Source organism: Quercus suber, unplaced genomic scaffold (assembly GCF_002906115.3).
Source record: "Quercus suber isolate HL8 unplaced genomic scaffold, Cork oak 2.0 scaffold_431, whole genome shotgun sequence".
Taxonomy (NCBI): domain Eukaryota; kingdom Viridiplantae; phylum Streptophyta; class Magnoliopsida; order Fagales; family Fagaceae; genus Quercus; species Quercus suber.
Genome location: NW_027069882.1, coordinates 185,225 through 206,782, shown reverse-complemented (window position 1 = coordinate 206,782; position 21,558 = coordinate 185,225). Strand labels below are relative to the sequence as shown.

At 38.1% G+C, this 21,558-nt stretch overlaps 1 protein-coding gene across 1 annotated transcript; it reads left to right on the top strand.

The window, feature by feature from the left end:
* Positions 1 to 6,085: 6,085 nt before the first annotated feature.
* On the top strand, positions 6,086 to 20,123 carry LOC112010557 (xanthine dehydrogenase 1). Its single transcript, XM_024042905.2, has 14 exons — positions 6,086 to 6,496; positions 7,981 to 8,080; positions 8,212 to 8,320; positions 9,085 to 10,587; positions 10,984 to 11,226; positions 11,370 to 11,684; positions 12,917 to 13,156; positions 14,322 to 14,606; positions 14,725 to 14,946; positions 15,806 to 15,967; positions 17,214 to 17,348; positions 17,606 to 17,842; positions 18,270 to 18,443; positions 19,595 to 20,123. The coding sequence occupies exons 1-14, from the start codon at positions 6,367 to 6,369 to the stop codon at positions 19,835 to 19,837; spliced, it is 4,098 nt and encodes a 1,365-aa protein (XP_023898673.2). The 5' UTR covers positions 6,086 to 6,366; the 3' UTR covers positions 19,838 to 20,123.
* The last annotated feature ends 1,435 nt before the right edge of the window (positions 20,124 to 21,558 follow it).

Below are 21,558 nucleotides of genomic sequence, written 5' to 3'. Positions count from 1 at the left end.
TTTGATCATCGGACGGGACCTCCACTATCTTTTGGGGCACTCCCTCGCTCGAATGCTCCCTTAGGTCAGCAGCCCCCATCTCTTCAACAATCTCTCCGGCCTTAGTGCCCTCCGGGGCGGCCTCACGAATAGCGGGGGGGTAATACACGCTCTCCGCCTTCCATAGGTCGGACGTGGCCTCCACCCCAGCTTGTTTGAGGGCCTCAGCCCAGACCTGGGAACAGTATCGCCTACACACCCCCAGGACTTGACCTTTGTAGAGGGCTTCTACCGCAGCCACCCCATCAGCGTAGGCTGCGGTCTCAGCCTCCTCTTTGGCACTCAGGGCCATCTCCCTGCCATAGTCAGCCTCGTCCTTAGCCCGCCGAGCCTGCTCTCTGGCCCATTCTGCCTCCCTTTGGACCCCTTCGGCCTTTGTCACCTTAGCCTGCAAGTCTGCAATCAGATCCCTCGCGACCTGCAGCTGCTCCTCCGCCTCGCCCAGGCGCCTCGTCTGCTCCTTGGCCTGGTTCTGGGCACCCTCAAGACCAGACAGTGCACTGTCCAGCTCCCTAGTCACCGCCTTCAAATTCTCTCGGGCCTTGGCGAGGTCAGCCTCAGAATTCTTCAGAGCCCCGGTGGCTCGAAAGCGCTAATCACGCTCTTGTTTGAGGGCATCCCTCTGGTCGTTCGCCGCCCCCTCTAACATAAAGATAGCCTGGACAGCCTGTCAGAATAACCAATGCGCTATAAGCCTAATAAAAGAAAAAGAGTGGGAGAAGAGTCGAAGTTATAGCCCTTACCATCCCCACATATCGCTTGAGGCTGAGGAAGACCTGCTCGCTCGTCAAAGAGTTAAGCTCGGCCATGTCTGCCGGGAGCAGCAGGCTCCTCTCCAGCGCGTCGGCCACGCGCGCACCTTCGCCCTCATTAAAGTCCCTGAGGGAGGCGTTATCCCTCAAGGGCTCCCCACGGAGCATCGGGGCTGGGAGCCAGGCTTGGGCCTCGGAAGAAGTGGTGTCGACTACCTGCCTCTCCTGATTTTTGTCGCCTATTTTGAGCTGCTTAGACGGCCGCAGAGGAGTGTCCTCCTCCTGCGAGGACACCGTCTTATCCTCCACAGGCCTTTTACCCTTATCTTTTTTCTTTTTAGGGCCGGCAGGCACGGACCCAGAGGGTGAGCGCGTCTGAGAAGGAGGAGGAGGGAGCTTCTGCTGAGCGAAAGTTAACCTAGTCTTCGGAGGTGGAGTAGGAAGTTTCTGTTGGGACTCCCCCGGCTGGCCCTCAATCAGGTCCAGCAAGTTGGTGGAGGGCTTCCTCTTGTAACCCATTCTCGGCCAAGGAGGTGCTTCTGAAGCAAGAAGGTCTGCTTCGGTCAAATTAGGATCACCCAAGTCCCTAGGAGGGTCCTCGAACTGATTGAGCTGAGCGAAAACGTCAAACGCGTCCCTTTCCCTCTTTGGACCTTTCTCGGCGGCCTCGGCGAATGGTTGGGAAGAGGAGGGGACGGCTAGCGTGACAGCTTCCTGGTCGGAGGGCTCCTCGGGGAACGAAAATCCGTCCTCGGTCACAATAATCCTCTGAAGCCGAGGATCGTTGGCTTGGATAACGTGCTTTGGAACCGGAAACGACTTCTGGGCAGGTTTATACCCCAAAATTATGTAGGCAGCCCTAACCTGATTGTCGTCTTCGTTTATATAAACTGACGCCCTCAGGGCCTTCTGCAAATCTTCTCGGTTGACCAAATGGAAGTGGTGTTCAAAGGCGTGCGGGTCTGCAAGGGGAAAATACCACCATGTTAGCAAAAGGAAAAAGGGATGTAAAAAAAAAGGGGGCAAAAGAACTTGAGACCCCTCCTACTCCTATCGCCCCACCTGGTATTCCCTCTGTTGTTGGGCAGTGAAGGCCATCGTGTCACTCCCCTAACACGATGAGGAAGTCCTCATTCAGCCCCTTGCTGGACTCAGGGAGGCACTGGATGAGCTGCACCCTGTCATCCCTCGTCTTTAGGTAATAAGACTTGCCCTTGAGAAGCTGAAGGTTGTAGCAACAGTTCACGTCGTGGTGGGTCAACCTAAGCCCCATCTTCTCATTCAGGGCATCCACACAGCCCAAAATCCTAAAGACGTTTATCCCACACTAGGTAGGGGCCAACCAGAAGTGCGTGAGGTAGTCCCTCATCACCGGTCCCATGGGAATCGTCATCCCCCCTTCAAGGAAGGCGACGATGGGAATTACCACCTCACCCTCCTACCTATGTATACGTCAATCCCTATCCTCACAATATCTCAGACCTACATTGCCAGGAATTCTGTGGTCGGTGATGAATTTCTCCATCGCCTCCGCATTATCAACGTATTTCTTAAACCTACCCATCCCAGTTGATGCCTAAAAGAACTAAGAAAGAACAGGCGAAGTAGAAAAAAGGGTAAAGAGAAAGAGAGGTCAGAGAGACACAGAGCGACTTACTGGAAAGAGGAGGAGCTTCTCGGACAGGCTTTTTGTGCTGGAGATGTAAATGAGATTGTAGCTGAACTTAGGAAGGACGCACGAGAATTCTTGATCACAAGTAAGGAACAGGAAGAAGCGGTTCGTACGGATATTTATACCCCAAATCGAGGAGCCATGAGGGTTTTCCCGCCTATAAATGCGAGACAAACCTGCACTGTTGGATTGGTAATGCCTCATTGGACGTGGGGAGCACAGAGCCGCCTGAATTTAATGACGGGCACGTTACGCGCTCCGAAACGTCAGGGACGTGCTTTGGACAGATGAGTGGACCCCAGTGCTGACGGGGGGTATGGCCAAGGATGTCAAAATCCTTCTCCCCGCCCGAGGATACGTGCAGCAAGATTTTGAGGGGCTATTGTGGGGCCAGAATATTGGGCGGCCTCGGCCCACTCCAAGCCAGGCCCAAAAGGCCCACGCCGAGGATTCATGAATGGTCCGAGGATGAAAGCGCGAAGACGACTCCCGAGGACCATATCCGAGGAGCGCCCGTCCTCGGGCATCCGAGACCTCGGGGGAACACGAGGGCCATTCCACCAGAGAACGCTTTGAATATCCGAGGAGGAGAGGGCCCAATGCCACGCGTCGGCGATAGGAGAACGGCGAAGGAGCAAGCCTGAGGTGAACTGTCACTTTTGCATTGAATGTGCTCATCTAACTCTCCTGGCCGCATTAATGGGGATGTAACCCCTTGGCAGGGCAACATCGACCTTGGTGAGCCACTTGAGTACGGACAAGACCGCTGATGGGACGGAGGGTCAGAGAGGAGGCCAATGGATGATCAGCAGAAAGAAAGGAGGAGGATATAAGAAAGAGGGGAGGAACTCAGTAAGTGGGGACGAGAGTTTGGGAAGGAAAAACCTCCTCGGCCATGGGCCGAGGAGCATCCCCCAGTTGTAAATTGGTCTTAGTATCTTTCAATAAAAGAAAAGTAGTTAATGCTTCATGAACGCTGGCGAGCGTCTAAACCTTCGATCCACTCTCTACAAATTCATTGTTCTGGGTTCGTTGGGCCTATGGAACCCATATCTTTTGGGCTACAAAAACGGACCTTACAAGTCCCAAATAAATTTATGAGTTTGAATAGCATTAGGACATAATGGTATGTGTGGGTGCGGCATATGTTAATATATATTTAATTTTTTGTTGTTATCTAATATATATTAGCAGAAACTAAATTAAGGCATAATCAAAAGATTTTGAAATAAAAAAATTATACTCTATAATGTAGAGTTCAAGAAGTTTGGTTGTAGGGTTTTTAAAAAATTAATTAACTTTGTTTTCGGGCTTATTGCAATAAATCGGTGTGGGGCCTGAAAGTCTGATAGCCTCGGCCCATTTTACACCCGGCCCAAGGCCCATGCCGAGGATAGAAAATCGCCCGAGGACGTTGTATAAAGGCCTGAGCTGTAGGGACCCCGCCGAGGATGACCCTGTCCTCGGTGGATCGAGGACAACACCAAGTGGGGGAACAAGCCCAGGACAGGTTGTTACCTCCACAATAAATGCGCTCACCTAATCTTCTGACCGCACTAATGGAGATGTGACTCTTGAACAGGGCAACCTTGGCCACTACAAATCACATGATTACTGATAACACAGCTGATGGGATAGACGGTTAGAAGGGAAGCGCATGGATGATCAACAGGTGGAAGAAAGAGATGGTGAGAAGAGGGCTATATAAGGGGAACCAACAGAACAGTGAAGGGGGACCTCGAGTAGGATCCTCGGATCGACGCCGAGGAGAAACCTTGATGAGTAACCTTAGTGTGCCGACCTTCAACTGGTGGAAGTCCTGTTTTGGGCGTTGTCCGTTTGTTAGGGCCTAGTTCTTGAACCCACCTTCTAAAAATGTATTGTTTGGGCTTATGGGAAATGAATTTCCTTTTGATTTATAAGGGCTTTTCCAAATTGAGTCCCTACAATCGGATACTTATCTTTTTATTGCAGATTTTAAAAAATAAAAAATAATCATCTTTAGATTAAATTCAGCTTAAAATATTGGGTTTTATCCAAAAAAGAAGAAGATAAGTATTGGAATTGTGGTGCCAGCAGAGACTTTGGTTTATATATATATATATATATATAGATTACAAACATATTCACTCTTTTTCTTTTTATATTATAGAATTATACACGCACCTAATGAGTCTTAAACCCACAACTTCACTGTTCATCCCATTATTGTAGGAGGAAGAGCTATTTGTGTTATAGTTTACTATTTTCATATTTGTAGTACAAGAATCCTACCTAGTAAATATTCTATATGAACAGAGAAAAGTGCTAACCACATATACACCACACTCCAAAAAACCTAGTCTAGTTACAATTGAGATTCCTTAAATTAAATTATTTATTAAACAAGTCAATTCATATTGACATGAATTTGTTAAAACCTAAATCCTAATTAGCTAACTTTGTGTTGTGTTCACAGATCATGTCAAATAATGTTGCCTCCTAACAAGTAGAAAATAATATGAATCCAAGGACTTAATACTTGCTCTAATTTTGGAATCACATTTAATAGCGTTTTGAGTGGTGGAGAAAAAATTGTAAGTTCATTCGAAAGTGATCGACTATGTCAAAATTGTGATAAAAGTTACAACACAAATATTCTTAATATAGATTTAATTTTGAAATCGCATTTGCTAGTGTTTTGAATGGTGGAGAAAACATTGTGAGTCCATCCGAAAGCAATCGACTATGTCAAAATGTGATAAAAGTTACCCATATAAATATTCGCAATATAGATTTCCTGTAATAGAAAAGGTAAAAGTTATGACACATATATAGAGATACCTAAATATAGAATATGGAATCAAAAAGGTTTGTTTTGGGGGATTTTTTTTTTCAAAATAACACCGATTTTTAAACAATTTTGTTAGTTAACATGTTTTCAAAATTATTTAGGAAACTAATATCTCGAGTGCAATAAACTCAATTTCAGTGTTCTAAATCAAGTACAATGAACTCGATTTCAACATTGGACTGTCATAGAACTCGAGCCTATTGGACTTGATTTCGTTTAAATTTCAGAATTCAACTTCAGTTCTTACCTTTAACAAACTCCAGCAAAACCCAGATTTGATCCGATTCGAGCAAAACCCTAGGTGGGTCTTGGGTTTGCTTGGGTTTGTTGATTTCGTTGTTTCTCTTTGGTTGTTGTGTTTGATTGTTGGAGAAGAAGAGCTTTTGGAAATGGGTTGTTGTGTTTGATTGTTTGAGAAGAAGATTTTTTTGGTTGTTTCTCTTCGTTGTTTTTGTTAAGTGAGTATCGAAATCGAGTTTGTAAGGCTTGATTTCAATTTGACAGAAAATGAGTCTGACGAACTTGAGTTTGGCATTCCAAAATCGAGTTTATTGTACTTAAGTTGTTAGTTTTTTAAATAATTTTAAAAACGTTATAACTAACAAAATTATTTAAAAATTAGTGTTATTCAAAAAAAAAAAAAAAAAGCCTTGTTTTGGGGTTCATAAAAAAAAAGGTTTGTTTTGGGAAATGAAAATGAATATAAATCCAAAAAAATCTTAAAACTTTTACTTTCACAGAATCTCATGGTAACGTACACTATAAAGATCACACAGACTTGAAAATCTTAATAGAGTTCACAAAAAGTCTGAAAATGAAAGTACGAAAATGGTGCAAGTAGAAAAGTAGAAGAAAAGATACTCAAGGAACCGAATCTATAAAATAATACTGTATATTTAACTCATTCTCCTCCAAACCTGTCCATTTCAAGTTTCTATTTTATATCCAGAGACTAAAATAGAAATAATTTTCTTTTTTTTAAGCTTGTTCTTGATTAGCTTTGACAATCGCATAACAATCGCAGTGATAGTAATAACCAGTTGGATCTGATTGAAATTCGAATATAGCAAATGGGGTCGTTGAAAAACCAAGAGGAAGAGCTGGAACCGGTGGTAGAGGAGGCGATACTGTATGTCAATGGAGTTCGTAAAGTTTTGCCTGATGGGTTGGCCCACATGACTCTTCTTGAGTATCTCAGAGGTACAAACGACATGGTTTTTCTCAATCTATGATTGTTTGGTTTTTTTCTCTGACACTTTTTGTGATTTGGGTTTTGTTTAGTTTGTTTGGTTGCTTTAGAAATTAGAGGAAACGAAAAGAGAGAAAAATATGAGTTTTGACTGTTTGATAAAACGCGAGTTTGAAGTTTTTTTTATTTGGTTGCCCAGAAAAAAATGAAACTAAAGAGATAGAGGAAGAGAAAGTTTGAAGCTTGACCCAACTTTAACTAGGCTTAATATTATTATTGTTTATTTATCTTTATTACTCAATTCTTTGTGGTTTGAATTGGGTTCTTGGAAGTTGGTTTGTTTTGTTGCCAAGAAAATTGGAGAGAGTAATGAGAGGGAAAGACATTCTTGAAGCTCAACTCACCTTATTATTATACACTCCCCTAGTAGGTCTTGAATCCATGATGTAACCACCACCACCCCCCCACCCCCCCGAACTTATAAGGGGAGGAGGTGCCAGTTGGATAGAGTTCATTGGCCTTAATTAGGCTCAATATTATGTGTTAGTGATATTTGTTTCTGGGTTCTGTTTATTATTGGTGAACTTAAACCTCTGCTTTTGCTTTTCTTCAGAATTTAATTTAGAATCATATTATTTTTTTTGGTTGCTAAGAAATGTGAGAAAAGGAACTTTTTTTTTTTTTTTTTTTTAATTTGTTGTTGATTTGTTTGCCTCTAGTTTCTGGCAAGATAAAAGAAGGGAGTTAAATAAAAAAGAAATTTTGAATCGCAATGCATCAATACTAAAAAAAGTATATTTTTTGGATTTAACAATCTTCTACTTTTCCCACAACTTATCCACAATAGACTAGCAAATTATTAATATAAGATAAGGAACATGTCATTAATAATTTTCCTTTATTTTCTGTTTAGATATTTTTTTAATGATATTTGTTATGGGCAAGGCTTGGGTCCAGTGCACCAGATCACTGGACCCAAACCACATCCATTTGTTATAATCGTGTAACAATTTTTAATGTATTGTGGTCTTTTGTCTTTAATTTCCTACTAGATTGAGGTCAAAATCTTAAAATGTGGTAGCTGAAATTGCATTACCACAAGAATTTGTTCATAATGGTGACCAGTATTTCTTTTGAAAGAGATTTTTTTCTAGTATCATTGAATTTCATGTCTGATTGTTCTGGCTTAAGCTCATTATGTCATATACTCATATGCCTTTCAAATGTTGAGTTAAAGGTTTTTGGCTGTGGATATGTTAAATCTTAGATTTTCTTAAATGTTTTTTGTTTTGTCTTGTTTTTAAATCCTTTTTGGATCTCTCTCATCCCTTAATTGCTTGGTCTTTTCCTCTCTTAACCCTTGATTGTTTGTTGTTCCTTTAAATTCGTTGAAGATACATTGATTTGTTATTGGCCAAAATGTTTAAGTATCTACTTCCTCATCCCTTATGGGAAAATTCTGATCTAATATACTTTTGTAATTTTGGCAATAAAGATATTGGTCTGACGGGGACAAAGCTTGGCTGTGGGGAAGGTGGTTGTGGAGCTTGCACTGTTATGGTTTCTCATTATGATAAAAATTTGAAGAAATGCATGTGAGTCTCTTTCTCTTGTTTGCTCTCTACTTCTTCATTAGTGCCTCTTGCTTCCTGCTTCCTACTTCCTCTGAGGTGTGTCCCATAAAATTATCAGAAATTTAAATGTAGCTCTGACAAACCTCTTTCAGGCACTACGCTATCAATGCATGCTTGGCTCCTCTTTATTCTGTAGAAGGGATGCATGTAATTACAGTGGAGGGAGTAGGAAACCGCAGACATGGCTTGCACCCAATTCAAGTAATATATTTTGCCTTTTATGGTTCTAGTATTTTGTTGAGTTTGTTAGTAAAATTATGGTCATGGTTCTTGTGGTAAATTTCAAAAATAATTTTGGAGGGGCAAGGAAGTATCTATATGTTCTACCATGGGTGTCAACACTTGGTTCTTTTTCCCTGTTTTGATTACCTTTTGGAAGGCAAATCTTTTTCTTGTCTATAATAATTGCAAAAAATAAATGTTCTCCCCTTAATATCTAATGTGGCTTTGCGCAACTTGTTCTTCATTCCAGCAATCAGCTTAATCTTTTTAGATATCGTCTAGAACTTCCCTTTTTTCAATGTTCTCTAAACAAATAATACACTGTGAAAATATATCATTTTTTCCCCTAGTCGTGTGGAATTAAATCTGAATATGTGCAGTAACTAAGTATATATGTTACTGAGTATATATGTGCATGATTATTATCAAAACGGAATGTAATGCTTATAAATTTTAGCTAAAGATATGATAAATTTGACAATTCATCCTGATATAACTGCAAAACCTAGCTCTTCACCTCAACGGACAATTATTCTTCTCTGGATCAAGTTATTCAGATCTTGTAAACCTAGTAGCTAGATCCAGATAATAAAAAAGGAAAGCCTATCAACTAATATTTTAGTTGATCAAGCTGCTCTGCTTTGGAGATTGCAGTAGTTTACTTGTATTTATTATAGCCACTTTCTGTGGTGCTGAGTTTGTCTAACTGTGGTCCTCAAGTATGTTTCCAAAATTTTCTGCAGGAATCATTGGCACAATCTCATGGCTCGCAATGTGGGTTTTGTACTCCGGGTTTTATCATGTCCATGTATGCCTTGCTGAGGTCATGTCAAACACCACCTAGTGAAGAGCTGATTGAAGAATGCCTTGCAGGAAATTTGTGTCGATGCACAGGATACAGACCAATTGCTGATGCATTTCGTGTCTTTGCCAAAACAAATGATGTTCTGTACACTGACTCTTCACTAAGCCTTCAAGGAGGTAATATTATTTGTCCTTCAACTGGGAAGCCTTGTTCATGTGGATCAAAAAGTCTAAGCGGTAGAGACACCAACAAACAAAGTGTCACTTGTGGGGATAGGTATGAACCTGTCTCTTACAGTGAGGTAGATGGAAGCAGATATACAGACAAAGAACTTATTTTCCCCCCTGAGCTATTATTGAGAAAATCAACTTATTTAAAATTGAGTGGTTTTGGTGCGCTTAAATGGTATCGACCTTTAAGACTTCAACAAGTCCTAGAGTTAAAAATGAAATACCCAGATGCAAAGTTATTGGTAGGCAATACTGAAGTAGGAATTGAAATGCGGTTGAAGAGAATGCAATATAAGGTTTTGATCTCTATTACACATGTGCCTGAACTTAATGTGTTGAGTGTGAAGGATGATGGCTTAGAGATAGGTGCTGCAGTAAAGCTCTCTGAACTCTTGAATTTTCTTAGAAGGGTTGTGAAAGAGCGTGATGTTGATGAAACTTATTCTTGTAAGGCCTTCATTGAACAGTTGAAGTGGTTTGCTGGAACACAGATTAAAAATGTTGCATCTGTTGGTGGGAATGTATGTACTGCAAGTCCAATATCAGACTTGAACCCTCTCTGGATGGCTGCTGGTGCAAAGTTTCAAATTATTGATTGCAAAGGGAACATCAGGACAGTCCTGGCTGAAAATTTCTTCCTGGGTTACCGTAAGGTGAATCTCACACAGGGTGAAATCTTACTTTCTGTATTCTTACCGTGGACTAGGTCCTTTGAGTTTGTGAAAGAATTTAAGCAGGCTCACCGTCGAGAGGATGATATTGCAATAGTAAATGCTGGAATGCGTGTTCATCTTGAGGAAAAAGGTGAAAAGTGGGTGATTTCAGATGCATCCATTGTTTATGGTGGGGTTGCTCCACTCTCTCTTTCTGCACTTAAAACAAAAGATTTTCTCATTGGGAAGTGTTGGAACCAGGAGCTCTTGCAGGATGCTCTGAAAATCTTACAAAAGGATATCATCATAAAGGAAGACGCTCCTGGTGGGATGGTTGAGTTTCGGAAATCTTTAACTCTTAGTTTCTTCTTCAAATTTTTCCTATGGGTTTCTCATCAAATGGATGGGAAGAAATCTGTTGAGAGCATAGAATTATCACATCTATCTGCTATACAATCATTCCACCGCCCACCTGTTATAGGAAGCCAGGATTATGAAGTTATAAAACATGGGACTGCTGTGGGTTCTCCTGAGGTTCATCTTTCGTCAAGACTTCAGGTATTTACGTAGGAAGAGTAACAGTTGATTGAGTTTTATCCTTGCTGATATATAAAATTATGTGCATTGTTTTTTGGATTTTATTGATTTTATATTAGAAATTTAAAATTTAAAGTTATCAAGGTAGCATAGCTTTTGGGACTATGATTGTTGTTCTTGTTGTTGTTAGGTAGCATAACTTTTACTTTGCTATCTTCCCATATCACTAATGGACATTTGGACTGTGTATGTGGAGATTATATTGTCATATGTTAATTGGCTGCAGTCATCTTAATCTTCAATATGTTTAAAATGTTGAACTTGTTTATTATTATTTGTTGTATGCTTATTCCTAGTTGTTTTTGGTCCCCAAGAGTATCATCATGATATTATTGTTAACATCATGACTGTTTCTAGGTTACAGGAGAGGCAGAATACACTGATGACGTACCAATTCCTCCTAGAAGTTTGCATGCTGCATTAATATTGAGCAGAAAAGCTCATGCCCGTATACTTTCAATAGATGACTCGGAAGCCAAAGCTTCACCTGGGTTTGCAGGCATATTTCTAGCCAAAGATGTGCCTGGTGATAATAAAATTGGACCAGTTATTGAAGATGAGGAACTATTTGCTACAGAATTTGTCACTTGTGTGGGTCAGGTATGTAGTTTACTGTAAAATTTTTAATCTACAATATTTTTTTTCATTGGCATGCTTGCCCTTTTTCCTTCTGTAGGATGTTTCAGTTCTCCTCACTCTTTTCCTTCTAAATCCATGGAATTATGTGTGTATAATTTATTCAGGTTATAGGAGTGGTTGTTGGTGATACGCATGAAAATGCAAAACTAGCAGCCAGAAAAGTCCATATTGACTATGAAGAGCTCCCAGCCATATTATCAATACAGGATGCCATTAATGCTAAAAGTTTCCATCCTAACACGGAGAAGTGTTTGAGAAAAGGGAATGTGGATCTTTGTTTTCAATCAGGGCAATGTGACAAGATCTTGGAGGGGGAGGTTCAAGTGGGAGGTCAGGAGCACTTTTACTTGGAGCCAAATAGCAGCTTGATATGGACAATGGATTGTGGCAACGAGGTTCATATGATCTCATCCACTCAAGTAAGTTAGCTTGCCACCTCTCCTGCATGCTTATCCTAGCCATGGGCTTCTCCACACCAATTTAGATTTAATAGGAGTATTGAATGTAAAGTGAAATAGATATGAATTCAGCCACTTTTTACTGTTTTTTATATAAATTTTTGGATATATTTAGCCATTGGGAATATTTATGGTTCTTATGGAAAGTAAGGGATTTTATATGAGATGAGGTTTTTTTTATTTAGGATCGGATATGTGAAGCATAAATAAGATATCAAAATTGCGATTACTGAATTTGTGAGTTGGACTAATTGGGCACAACAGAATTTTCTTTGCAATGCACGTGGTGAATTATAATTTGGTGTCAGTTTAACATGGGTTGATGTAATGGTCTTTGTTGGTCCAATCCTTTTTTCTGTATACATCCATCTGATATCTCCCTTAATCTTACTGGATGTCATGCTGTTTACTGCTCCTAGTTATCACTTTAAAATGAAAACATCTCTCATGTCTGTTCTATACTGCAGTTGATTGAATATTCATATATCTGTACATACATAGGGACTAAAAATTCATCGGCATGTATTAACTAGCGTTGGAGAGTCAGAGTAGAAATCCTCTCACTCTCCCCCCTTTTACACAAATAGTTAAGTTCCGTATCTTGTCTAGGAATCTACCCCCTCTAAAATGAAATTGGGGGTAAGTCTACCTACCATTCAAATTTACCAGACCAGATAGAAGTGGTAGCTTTGTGCTCTTGGTACAATATTTTTAGTATAGTTTTATATCATGATTTGGATATATGAAAAATTTCCATATATAACACAAATTTCTCTGACAATTCCTTCTAGTTGGGCCCCTTGACATGTCATTATAATCGACAGTTAGAAAGAATTACAATCCCCATTTCACTGTATACTGTTCAGGGACAAAGTACTTCTTTTTATAATATATTTTTATTACTTGTAAAAAAAGAAAAGAAAAGAATAACAATCCCCATTTCACTTAAAATTTGAGGAATTAGTTGATAGTTAGAATAGATTCATAGACTGGGTCGACTAATCCATTTTTTACTATTTTCTATCAGCTTAAGCTTTTGAAATAAGTGGTAATCTATCATGGTATTAGAACAATGATCAAGCTTTTGAAACAAATGGTGACCTATCAGTTGCAAACTTCACTGCCTAGATGCTTGTTAGTCTTATGGCATGACATTTTTCTATTCTAAGATTACAATGAGATGCTTTGTGCAGGCCCCTCAGAAGCACCAGAAGTACATTGCACATGTTCTTGGTCTTCCAATGTCAAAAGTGGTTTGTAAAACCAAGAGAATTGGTGGTGGATTTGGTGGGAAGGAGACAAGATCAGCTTTCCTTGCTGCTGCAGCTTCTGTTCCATCATATCTGTTGAGTCGACCGGTGAAAATAACGTTAGACAGGGATATAGACATGATGATAACTGGACAGCGGCATAGCTTTCTTGGAAAGTACAAGGTATTATATTTGGTACTCTAATTGGATTAGCTATATTTCAGTATACTTAAGTTTGGCAATTTAGTTATATTGCCACGAGCCCACTTGATATAATGTTTAAGGTGCCTTCTAAGCAAGATATGTGCTGAAATTTTCGGTTTTGTTTTAGTTTTTTAGGTTCAAGGGAAGAGAATGGAGAAGAAGAGGGAAGTAAAGAAAGGATTTACCTCCTTCACTTCTTCAATTTATCATACACTTCTGTTACTCCAATTCTTTTCAGTTTTTTTTTTTCCTATGGTATTTTTTGTTTTTGTTTTTTTAAACCTTTTCATTAAGGTAATTATCTCAATGTAACTAGGATTATTTCCAACCAAACTGGGTATGGAAAATGAAAGCTTCTGTCTTTTTAGGCTTTGCAATAGCATGCTGCTCGTGACCTCCTTAGCACTTTTTTCAACATTTTTACTCGTGTTGTTTTAAGCTTCCTTCTACCTGTTCTCACTGCCACCTTTTGGTCTTTGTTTTACTTTTACCTATACAAACCATCTTAAGTGACTCTTCCATATTATTTATTTTCACCTAAGGGGTTTACAACATCATTCTTATTTTTATTGTCAAATTTTGAAATATTATGAAACATAAAGAGAACTGGTCACTAAGACCTATGTCCCCAACATCAAATGCCTAAGAGCTTGATTGATTGATAACACATTTCAAAGGAACCTAGACTTATAATGGGATTTATAGAATTTGAAATTAGGCCAACTATCAAGTTATTACATGTATTTTGAATTTGAATTTCATATCAACATAATTGATTCATTCAATCCCTTGATTTACTCCAAGCAATTAATTCCGTGATTTTGTCTTTAGTTTTTGTAAAGTGACATACTTTCCAACATCAACCTATCTTTTTAAGTATCTCTAGTTTCCACTCAAAAAAAAAAAAAAAAGAAGTATCTCTAGTTTCCACTCATCTAAGTTCTTGTTTTTTGCTACACTCATTTTATGAAGTATTGCTTCTTAATATTCCAATCTTTAATACCATGGCATAGCTGGTGGTATAGTTGTCTTATAAAATTTTCCTGTTGATTTAATGGGTATTTTATGATTGCACTCATCAACTTTTCTTTGAAAGTTTATGTGATGGAACAAAAAAATGATGAAAGGTCATTACTTGGCTTAGGTTGGGTTCACAAATGAGGGGAAAGTGCTTGCACTGGATCTTGAAATTTACAATAATGCTGGAAATTCAATGGACCTTTCTCTTGCTGTCCTCGAACGTGCTATGTTTCACTCTGATAATGTCTATGAGATACCAAATGTGAGGATTGTTGGAAGGGTTTGCTTCACTAATTACCCCAGTAACACTGCCTTTAGAGGATTTGGTGGTCCTCAAGGTATGCTTATTGCTGAAAATTGGATTCAAAGAATTGCAGTAGAACTCAAGAAAAGCCCAGAAGAGATAAAGGTAAGTTACACTATCTTCTCAACTTGATTTTCTTTTGTTATGGCTTCAGTTTATTATTGCTACCCTTGCTGTTGTTATTGTTCTTCCTATTAAATTCATCATTTGAAATTATTTTTAGGAAATTAATTTTCAAGGCGAAGGTTCAGTGCTGCACTATGGCCAACAACTTCAACACTGTACATTGTCCCAGGTCTGGAATGAATTGAAAATATCTTGTGACTTTCTGAATGCTCATAAAGAAGTTAACCAGTTCAATGTTAATAACCGGTGGAGGAAGCGTGGAATTGCTATTGTTCCGACCAAATTTGGCATATCCTTTACGGCAAAGTTCATGAACCAGGTAACATGTTTTCTGTATGTGTAATTGATTCTACAATATTGATTAGCCTATATGGACTTTACTGGCATTTTGAGGATCAGTTTGGTTTGTGCTCTGAAAGAAGTAATATGAACTTGGGAGATTATGTTCCTGCTGCAAGGGAGGAGGGGAGTGGTTTTCAGGGATAATTCTAGGGTGAAGTTCCAATATTTGTAACTTAGTTTATGTAAACTCTGCCAGCACAACAAGATTAAACTCCCTTGGATATGAACTGGGAGATGAGTAGCTACTGCTCCAAAATTTTGCTTCAATATTTTCTCTTCCCACAGAGGGTGACGCACTGCAAATTCCTTTCTACATTTTTATTCTCCCCATTGTTTCAGTTATTCCTAGCTGCTTGAACTACATAAATGAATAGTAGTTGTGCAAGAGGTGGCACAGTTAGGAATTTTTTTTTTTTTTTTTTGAGAAAAGAATTAGGATTAATTGAAACTAACATTTTACCATTGAATAGAAAGCTTCTTTGTTTCTGAAAATTAAAAAAATTACTCTGTTCCTTTGAAGAGAAAGCATTACATCCATATAAATAGATGACTAAATTACTGCTGAGCCCAAACTGAAGTACCCTTGGCATTATCTGACATGTGCCAAATTAATGTTTGGATATTAGAATTTGTTTTGGGATGCCCTGTATATATGTCTATAGTGGTTGCTTTCATGGTACTCCATCAGTTTTGAAAATTTATAGATTGCTGAACTATTATTACTGGTTGAATTTGTTATGACGTTCTTGCTTTTGGGCTATGAGGTTTGCATTTTATGTTTATTCTAGAATCATGTCATCAGATCCTGATTATGTAAATCTGCCTAATGACGGTAGGCTGGTGCTCTTGTTCATGTTTATACCGATGGAAATGTATTAGTTACACATGGAGGTGTTGAGATGGGGCAAGGTTTACACACAAAAATTGCTCAGATTGCTGCTTCTGCCTTCAATATCCCTCTCAGTTCTGTCTTTATTTCTGAGACAAGTACTGACAAGGTAATAAGTGATGTTTTGTTAAAGGTTTTACGTCTTGTTTAGTTATTTACTCCAGACCATGTTCAGCAGAAAATAATCATTGGTATCACTGGTGGGACTTGGCATGGCTGTATCCTTTTATCAAAAGTGCTAGAAAAAATGAATAAAATGGAAGTTTTGTAAAATACTTGTCCTTATATATATATATATATATATTTAAAAACATTGACTAATGTGAGATGATAAGGGTATCAAACATGTGATTTCCGCATAATTACTTATCTGACGTGTGACAGCTGTATCAGTAACCTATGAAGCACGGATGTGGCTGGGAGGTGCCACACCAGAGTCCGATGCGGGGTGCAGCGTCTGATGCAGCTGCCCGCGTGTCGGTGCCGCATTTGAGTGCTTCTTTTTTTTTTTTTTTTTCATGGATTCATGCCGAACTGGGCAGATTCGGCCAGAATCAAGCCATATTGGCTGAATTGGGTCGTATCGGCGGCGACCGAAACGGCCAAAACAGGCTGAAATCGGCCTTGAATCATGCTGGAATAGCCGAAATCGGCTTTAAATGAGGCACATCCTAAATCTGTCCTTCCTCAATTTTATTTTGAATATTTGTTACTTCTTTTGTGTTTTCTTTTTTATTTTGGGTTTCTTGTCTTCTTCTTTCTTTGTTTTGTGAATCAAGGCATAGTAATGTATTTTTTAAGAATATTTTAATAGTAAAAATATATAGAAAATATAAATAAAAATATTTTTAATAATTTTTTAATCGCCGCACTCCGCTGCACCCGCACCCGCACCCGAATCCGGAAACGCACCTGTGCTTCATAGTCAGTAACAAGCATCATAAAATATCTTCTGCAACCCATATTTAGAGAGGAGTAGCCCCTTCCACTTGTTCTGTTTTTCCTTTTCCAAATAATTCAAAAAAGAAAAAAGAAAAAGAAGTGCTTGGCCTTTTTAATTGATTCTTAAACTCTCTATATTGCCAGTGGTTCAACCTGGAATGTTTTCTTTCATCAGTCTCCATTAGAATCATGGAATGGTAACATTTCTTAACATTAAAGTGGAAATGAAACCATCCAAGATTCTGTGTGAAAGCTAGAAATAGATCGCGGATTTCTTTTGTATTAAATAATGGTATTGAATCATCTTATTCTTCATACATAAATGATAAATGTATACTTGCATGCATGTATGCATATACAGTATAAAGTTATAAACATATATGTATGTTGTTTTTGTCGTGCTGCCAAATCAGGTCCCTAATTCATCACCAACAGCTGCTTCTGCAAGTTCTGATATATATGGATCAGCAGTTTTGGATGCATGCGAGCAAATAAAGGCACGTATGGCGCCTATTGCTTCAGAAGATAATTTTGACTCGTTTGCTAAGGTACCTTTGTTTTCATAGTTTTGTATAACTGCCTTAATCCTTTGGATGATCAAATCATCAAATGTATGATCTATTTGTTTTACAGATTGAATGAGTTCTATATTTTCTTTAAGGAAACAAACAAAATTTTAAAAAGTAGTATATGTTATTTAACATGAATGCTATTTTAGATGTATGAATGTTCTTTGCTATTGAGAGCCTTTGTTCTCATGGGCAGTCTGATGAGAAAATTATGTTGTGTTTTCATTTATTCTCAGCTGGCGAATGCATGCTATATGGCACGAATAGACCTTTCAGCGCATGGATTTTATATCACCCCTGAACTTGACTTTGATTGGAAGACTGGTAAAGGAAACCCATTCAAGTATTTCACATATGGTGCTGCATTTGCTGAGGTTGAAATTGACACATTGACTGGAGATTTTCACACAAGGGCGGCAAATGTCATCTTGGATCTTGGATATTCTCTCAATCCAGCAATTGATGTTGGACAGGTGCTTTTCCTTGGATAGACTCTTCTTTTCTTTTCTTTTTGTTATTACTTTCCTTTTTTCATTTTCTCCTATATTATATTTTAAATTGTGTATATATATGTATATATATATCGGTTCCTCAGCCTCCTAATACTTAAGTCATTTAAATATATGTACTGAAATCCTTTTGTTCTGGACTTTGAGGTGAATGCCAGTCCTGCTTCATATGTTATAGTCTTGTAAACTTGGGAAACTAATGTTTGAACTCCAGTGCCATTTATTTGATAGTTGCTGATATTATTCGTATATTCTGTCTGCTGTGTGGACATTTTTATGATCATTATTTGCACTTTGAACATTTCTTCTGTTGGATTTTGTTACACTTGAAACCAATATGGTCTTAATTTATATTCTGATGAGTTGGTGTATGCTTTGATTTTTCTAACAGATTGAAGGAGCTTTTACACAAGGTTTAGGTTGGGTAGCCCTAGAAGAACTAAAGTGGGGAGATGCAGCTCATAAGTGGATCCCACCAGGATGCCTTTACACATGCGGACCTGGAAGTTACAAAATTCCCTCTATGAATGATGTCCCCTTCAAATTCAATGTTTCACTTCTGAAGGTACACTCAACTAATTGCTTCTCAAATGCCTTTGGGAATGAAGTTAGGGAGTTGGGAGTGGGCTGGGTTGTGTTTTTTATTTTTTATTTGATTTAGAATCACCTCTATAATGAAGAACCTATTTGAACATAGAGATTTGGATGAATATTAAAAATTTAACAAGAAATGATATTTTGATTTAAAAATGAGTTGAGACATGAGAATGCTCACGGTTATTTACATGATGTGAACAACACAAAAATAGGTGTTGAACTTACTGCATCTTAATACAAAGAGAGAAAATGAGATGCTATTATGGCATGGCTTATCTTTCACTTTAGGGATGGGTAAGGTGTCCAAGGGAAGGTTGTAGAACTGTGATTTTGTGATGTCATTTTGATTAATCTATTGTGTTGGCTCGTTTAAAATCAATGGTGCAAGATTGCAATAGAAAAAAGAAGAACAAGAAGAGTAACACTCAAATTTATTAACGATTCAACTTAAACATTTATAAATTATCACTTGTACCAAAAGTTTAAGTTGTTAGGAAAGGATGAATCTAGTTATTGATGCAGCTTCACCATCTAGAACAGTCACATGGTAACCCTTGGGCGTTATCATAACTCAAAACTAAATAATTAAACAGTAAAAACTTAAAGTTTGAAATAATCCAATGAAAATCCAAAATAAAATATTGAAACAATTTCTAGTTGTGCTCCTACATCAATTATTTAACCAGTATGGAACTACTGAATCCATAGTAAATTGTTTTGAATTGAACCTCAAGAAAACGCTCCCTTGTTATATTATGAACATTAGTTATTTATAAGAAAACCCTAGATAGACTATAGAAGACCATATTCTTAAACCAAAGACCATAATCCAATAAACCAAGTGAATGCTAGACTGCTTGTTACCTAGCCTTCAAACCATGTTTGCATTGCCTCCATTATAATGATGACTTCCCATTTGGTAAATTAAGTATATAATATTAAGCTATTAACTTTGGCTGTAACTTATTAGGGATTTAACTTTTTGTATTGTTATTTTTATGTCAAAAGTAAATTATTGTCTTCCCTTGCTTTTCTAGAGTTTGCTATTGGTATTCACTTAAATCTGTACCAACTTACATTTTACTTCCCTGGCTCATGTGTTTTTGTGTCAATCGACAGGGTCATCCAAATGTGAAGGCCATCCATTCATCTAAAGCTGTTGGTGAGCCTCCATTTTTTCTGGCCTCAGCTGTCTTTTTTGCTATCAAAGATGCCATTACAGCTGCAAGAGCAGAAGTGGGTTGTAATGACTGGTTTCCTCTGGATAATCCTGCAACACCCGAACGCATCCGGATGGCTTGTTTGGATGAGTTCACCGCACCATTTGTCAGCTCTGATTTCCACCCTAAGCTCAGTGTTTGATGCACTAGTCTTATTTCAATTTAGCATATCTTAAAATTCTCACTTTGTACAGTTTACTCGTCTTTAACAAAGCTTCCTCAAAATAAAATAAAATAAACTGACTCTGCTAGTCAGGGAAGAGCAAGGGGAATACCCTTTTTGTAAGTTAAATAATGGTATTCTCATTGTTTACTATGGTACAAGATGTACTTAGAAGTGCAAAATGTAATTACAAGTAGTCATTTTCTTGACCAGTCAAAACAGCCTAGCATATATATATTGAGTGCTACAATCTCTTGCCTGAAAATTTCAACTTATCTAGTTATATACAACTTTAAACTTGTACTTTTTCTAAGTAGAACTAGTGCTACAATCTCTTGCCTGAAAATTTCAACTTATCTAGTTATATACAACTTTAAACTTTTACTTTTTCTAAGTAGAACTATATTTTTGCTTAAACTTATTTTTCTAATCCAATAATTCAATGCAAATAAATTCTCACAAACGAGCTCCGGGAAAAAGGACACAATGGCATGGCATCTGTCAATCGACAGGGTCATCCAAATGTGAAGGCCATCCATTCATCTAAAGCTGTTGGTGAGCCTCCATTTTTTCTGGCCTCAGCTGTCTTTTTTGCTATCAAAGATGCCATTACAGCTGCAAGAGCAGAAGTGGGTTGTAATGACTGGTTTCCTCTGGATAATCCTGCAACACCCGAACGCATCCGGATGGCTTGTTTGGATGAGTTCACCGCACCATTTGTCAGCTCTGATTTCCACCCTAAGCTCAGTGTTTGATGCACTAGTCTTATTTCAATTTAGCATATCTTAAAATTCTCACTTTGTACAGTTTACTCGTCTTTAACAAAGCTTCCTCAAAATAAAATAAAATAAACTGACTCTGCTAGTCAGGGAAGAGCAAGGGGAATACCCTTTTTGTAAGTTAAATAATGGTATTCTCATTGTTTACTATGGTACAAGATGTACTTAGAAGTGCAAAATGTAATTACAAGTGGTCATTTTCTTGACCAGTCAAAACAGCCTAGCATATATATATTGAGTGCTACAATCTCTTGCCTGAAAATTTCAACTTATCTAGTTATATACAACTTTAAACTTTTACTTTTTCTAAGTAGAACTATATTTTTGCTTAAACTTATTTTTCTAATCCAATAATTCAATGCAAATAAATTCTCACAAACGAGCTCCGGGAAAAAGGACACAATGGCATGGCATCATGAGAATTGTCAAGGAGGGGGCAGATGAAGTTGGTAGAAATTGTCTCGTCACTAAATTGTGTTCAAAATTAGCTCTACTTGGAATCTTTCAAGCAAATTGTCTATTGTCACTAAATTGTTTTCAATGGCTCTATTTTGAAATATTTCAAGCAAATTACATCATGGTTGCAGTCCAGAGAGGCTTGAATTGGTGAGACATTTAATCCGCCACGATATTGATATGAAACAAGAAAAGCATTACAATGCTTCCTTGTACTGAGTCAAATGTATTTATTGCCTGTCTTTGGTCTCCAACTTTAGTTGGTGCTAAATGTTATGCGTTTACAATGTTTAATATGGAATAAATGGAATTTCATTTTCACGAATCCTTTTACATCATATTCAAAATTGACAGGATATAATTTCCGATTGACTAGCTAATCTTCATGGTTTCAAAATTTCAATGATCCATGTACAATTACTTAAAATCAAACTTTAACAGTAAGTTTTTAACTCAAATGCTAAT

Excerpts from the sequence above, each read along its gene's own strand:
- LOC112010557 (XM_024042905.2), top strand. The coding sequence starts at position 6,367 with ATGGGGTCGTTGAAAAACCAAGAGGAAGAGCTGGAACCGGTGGTAGAG. Across the intron at positions 6,497-7,980 it reads TCTTCTTGAGTATCTCAGAG|ATATTGGTCTGACGGGGACA; the intron begins GTACAAACGACA and ends TTGGCAATAAAG. Across the intron at positions 14,607-14,724 it reads AAAGCCCAGAAGAGATAAAG|GAAATTAATTTTCAAGGCGA; the intron begins GTAAGTTACACT and ends AATTATTTTTAG.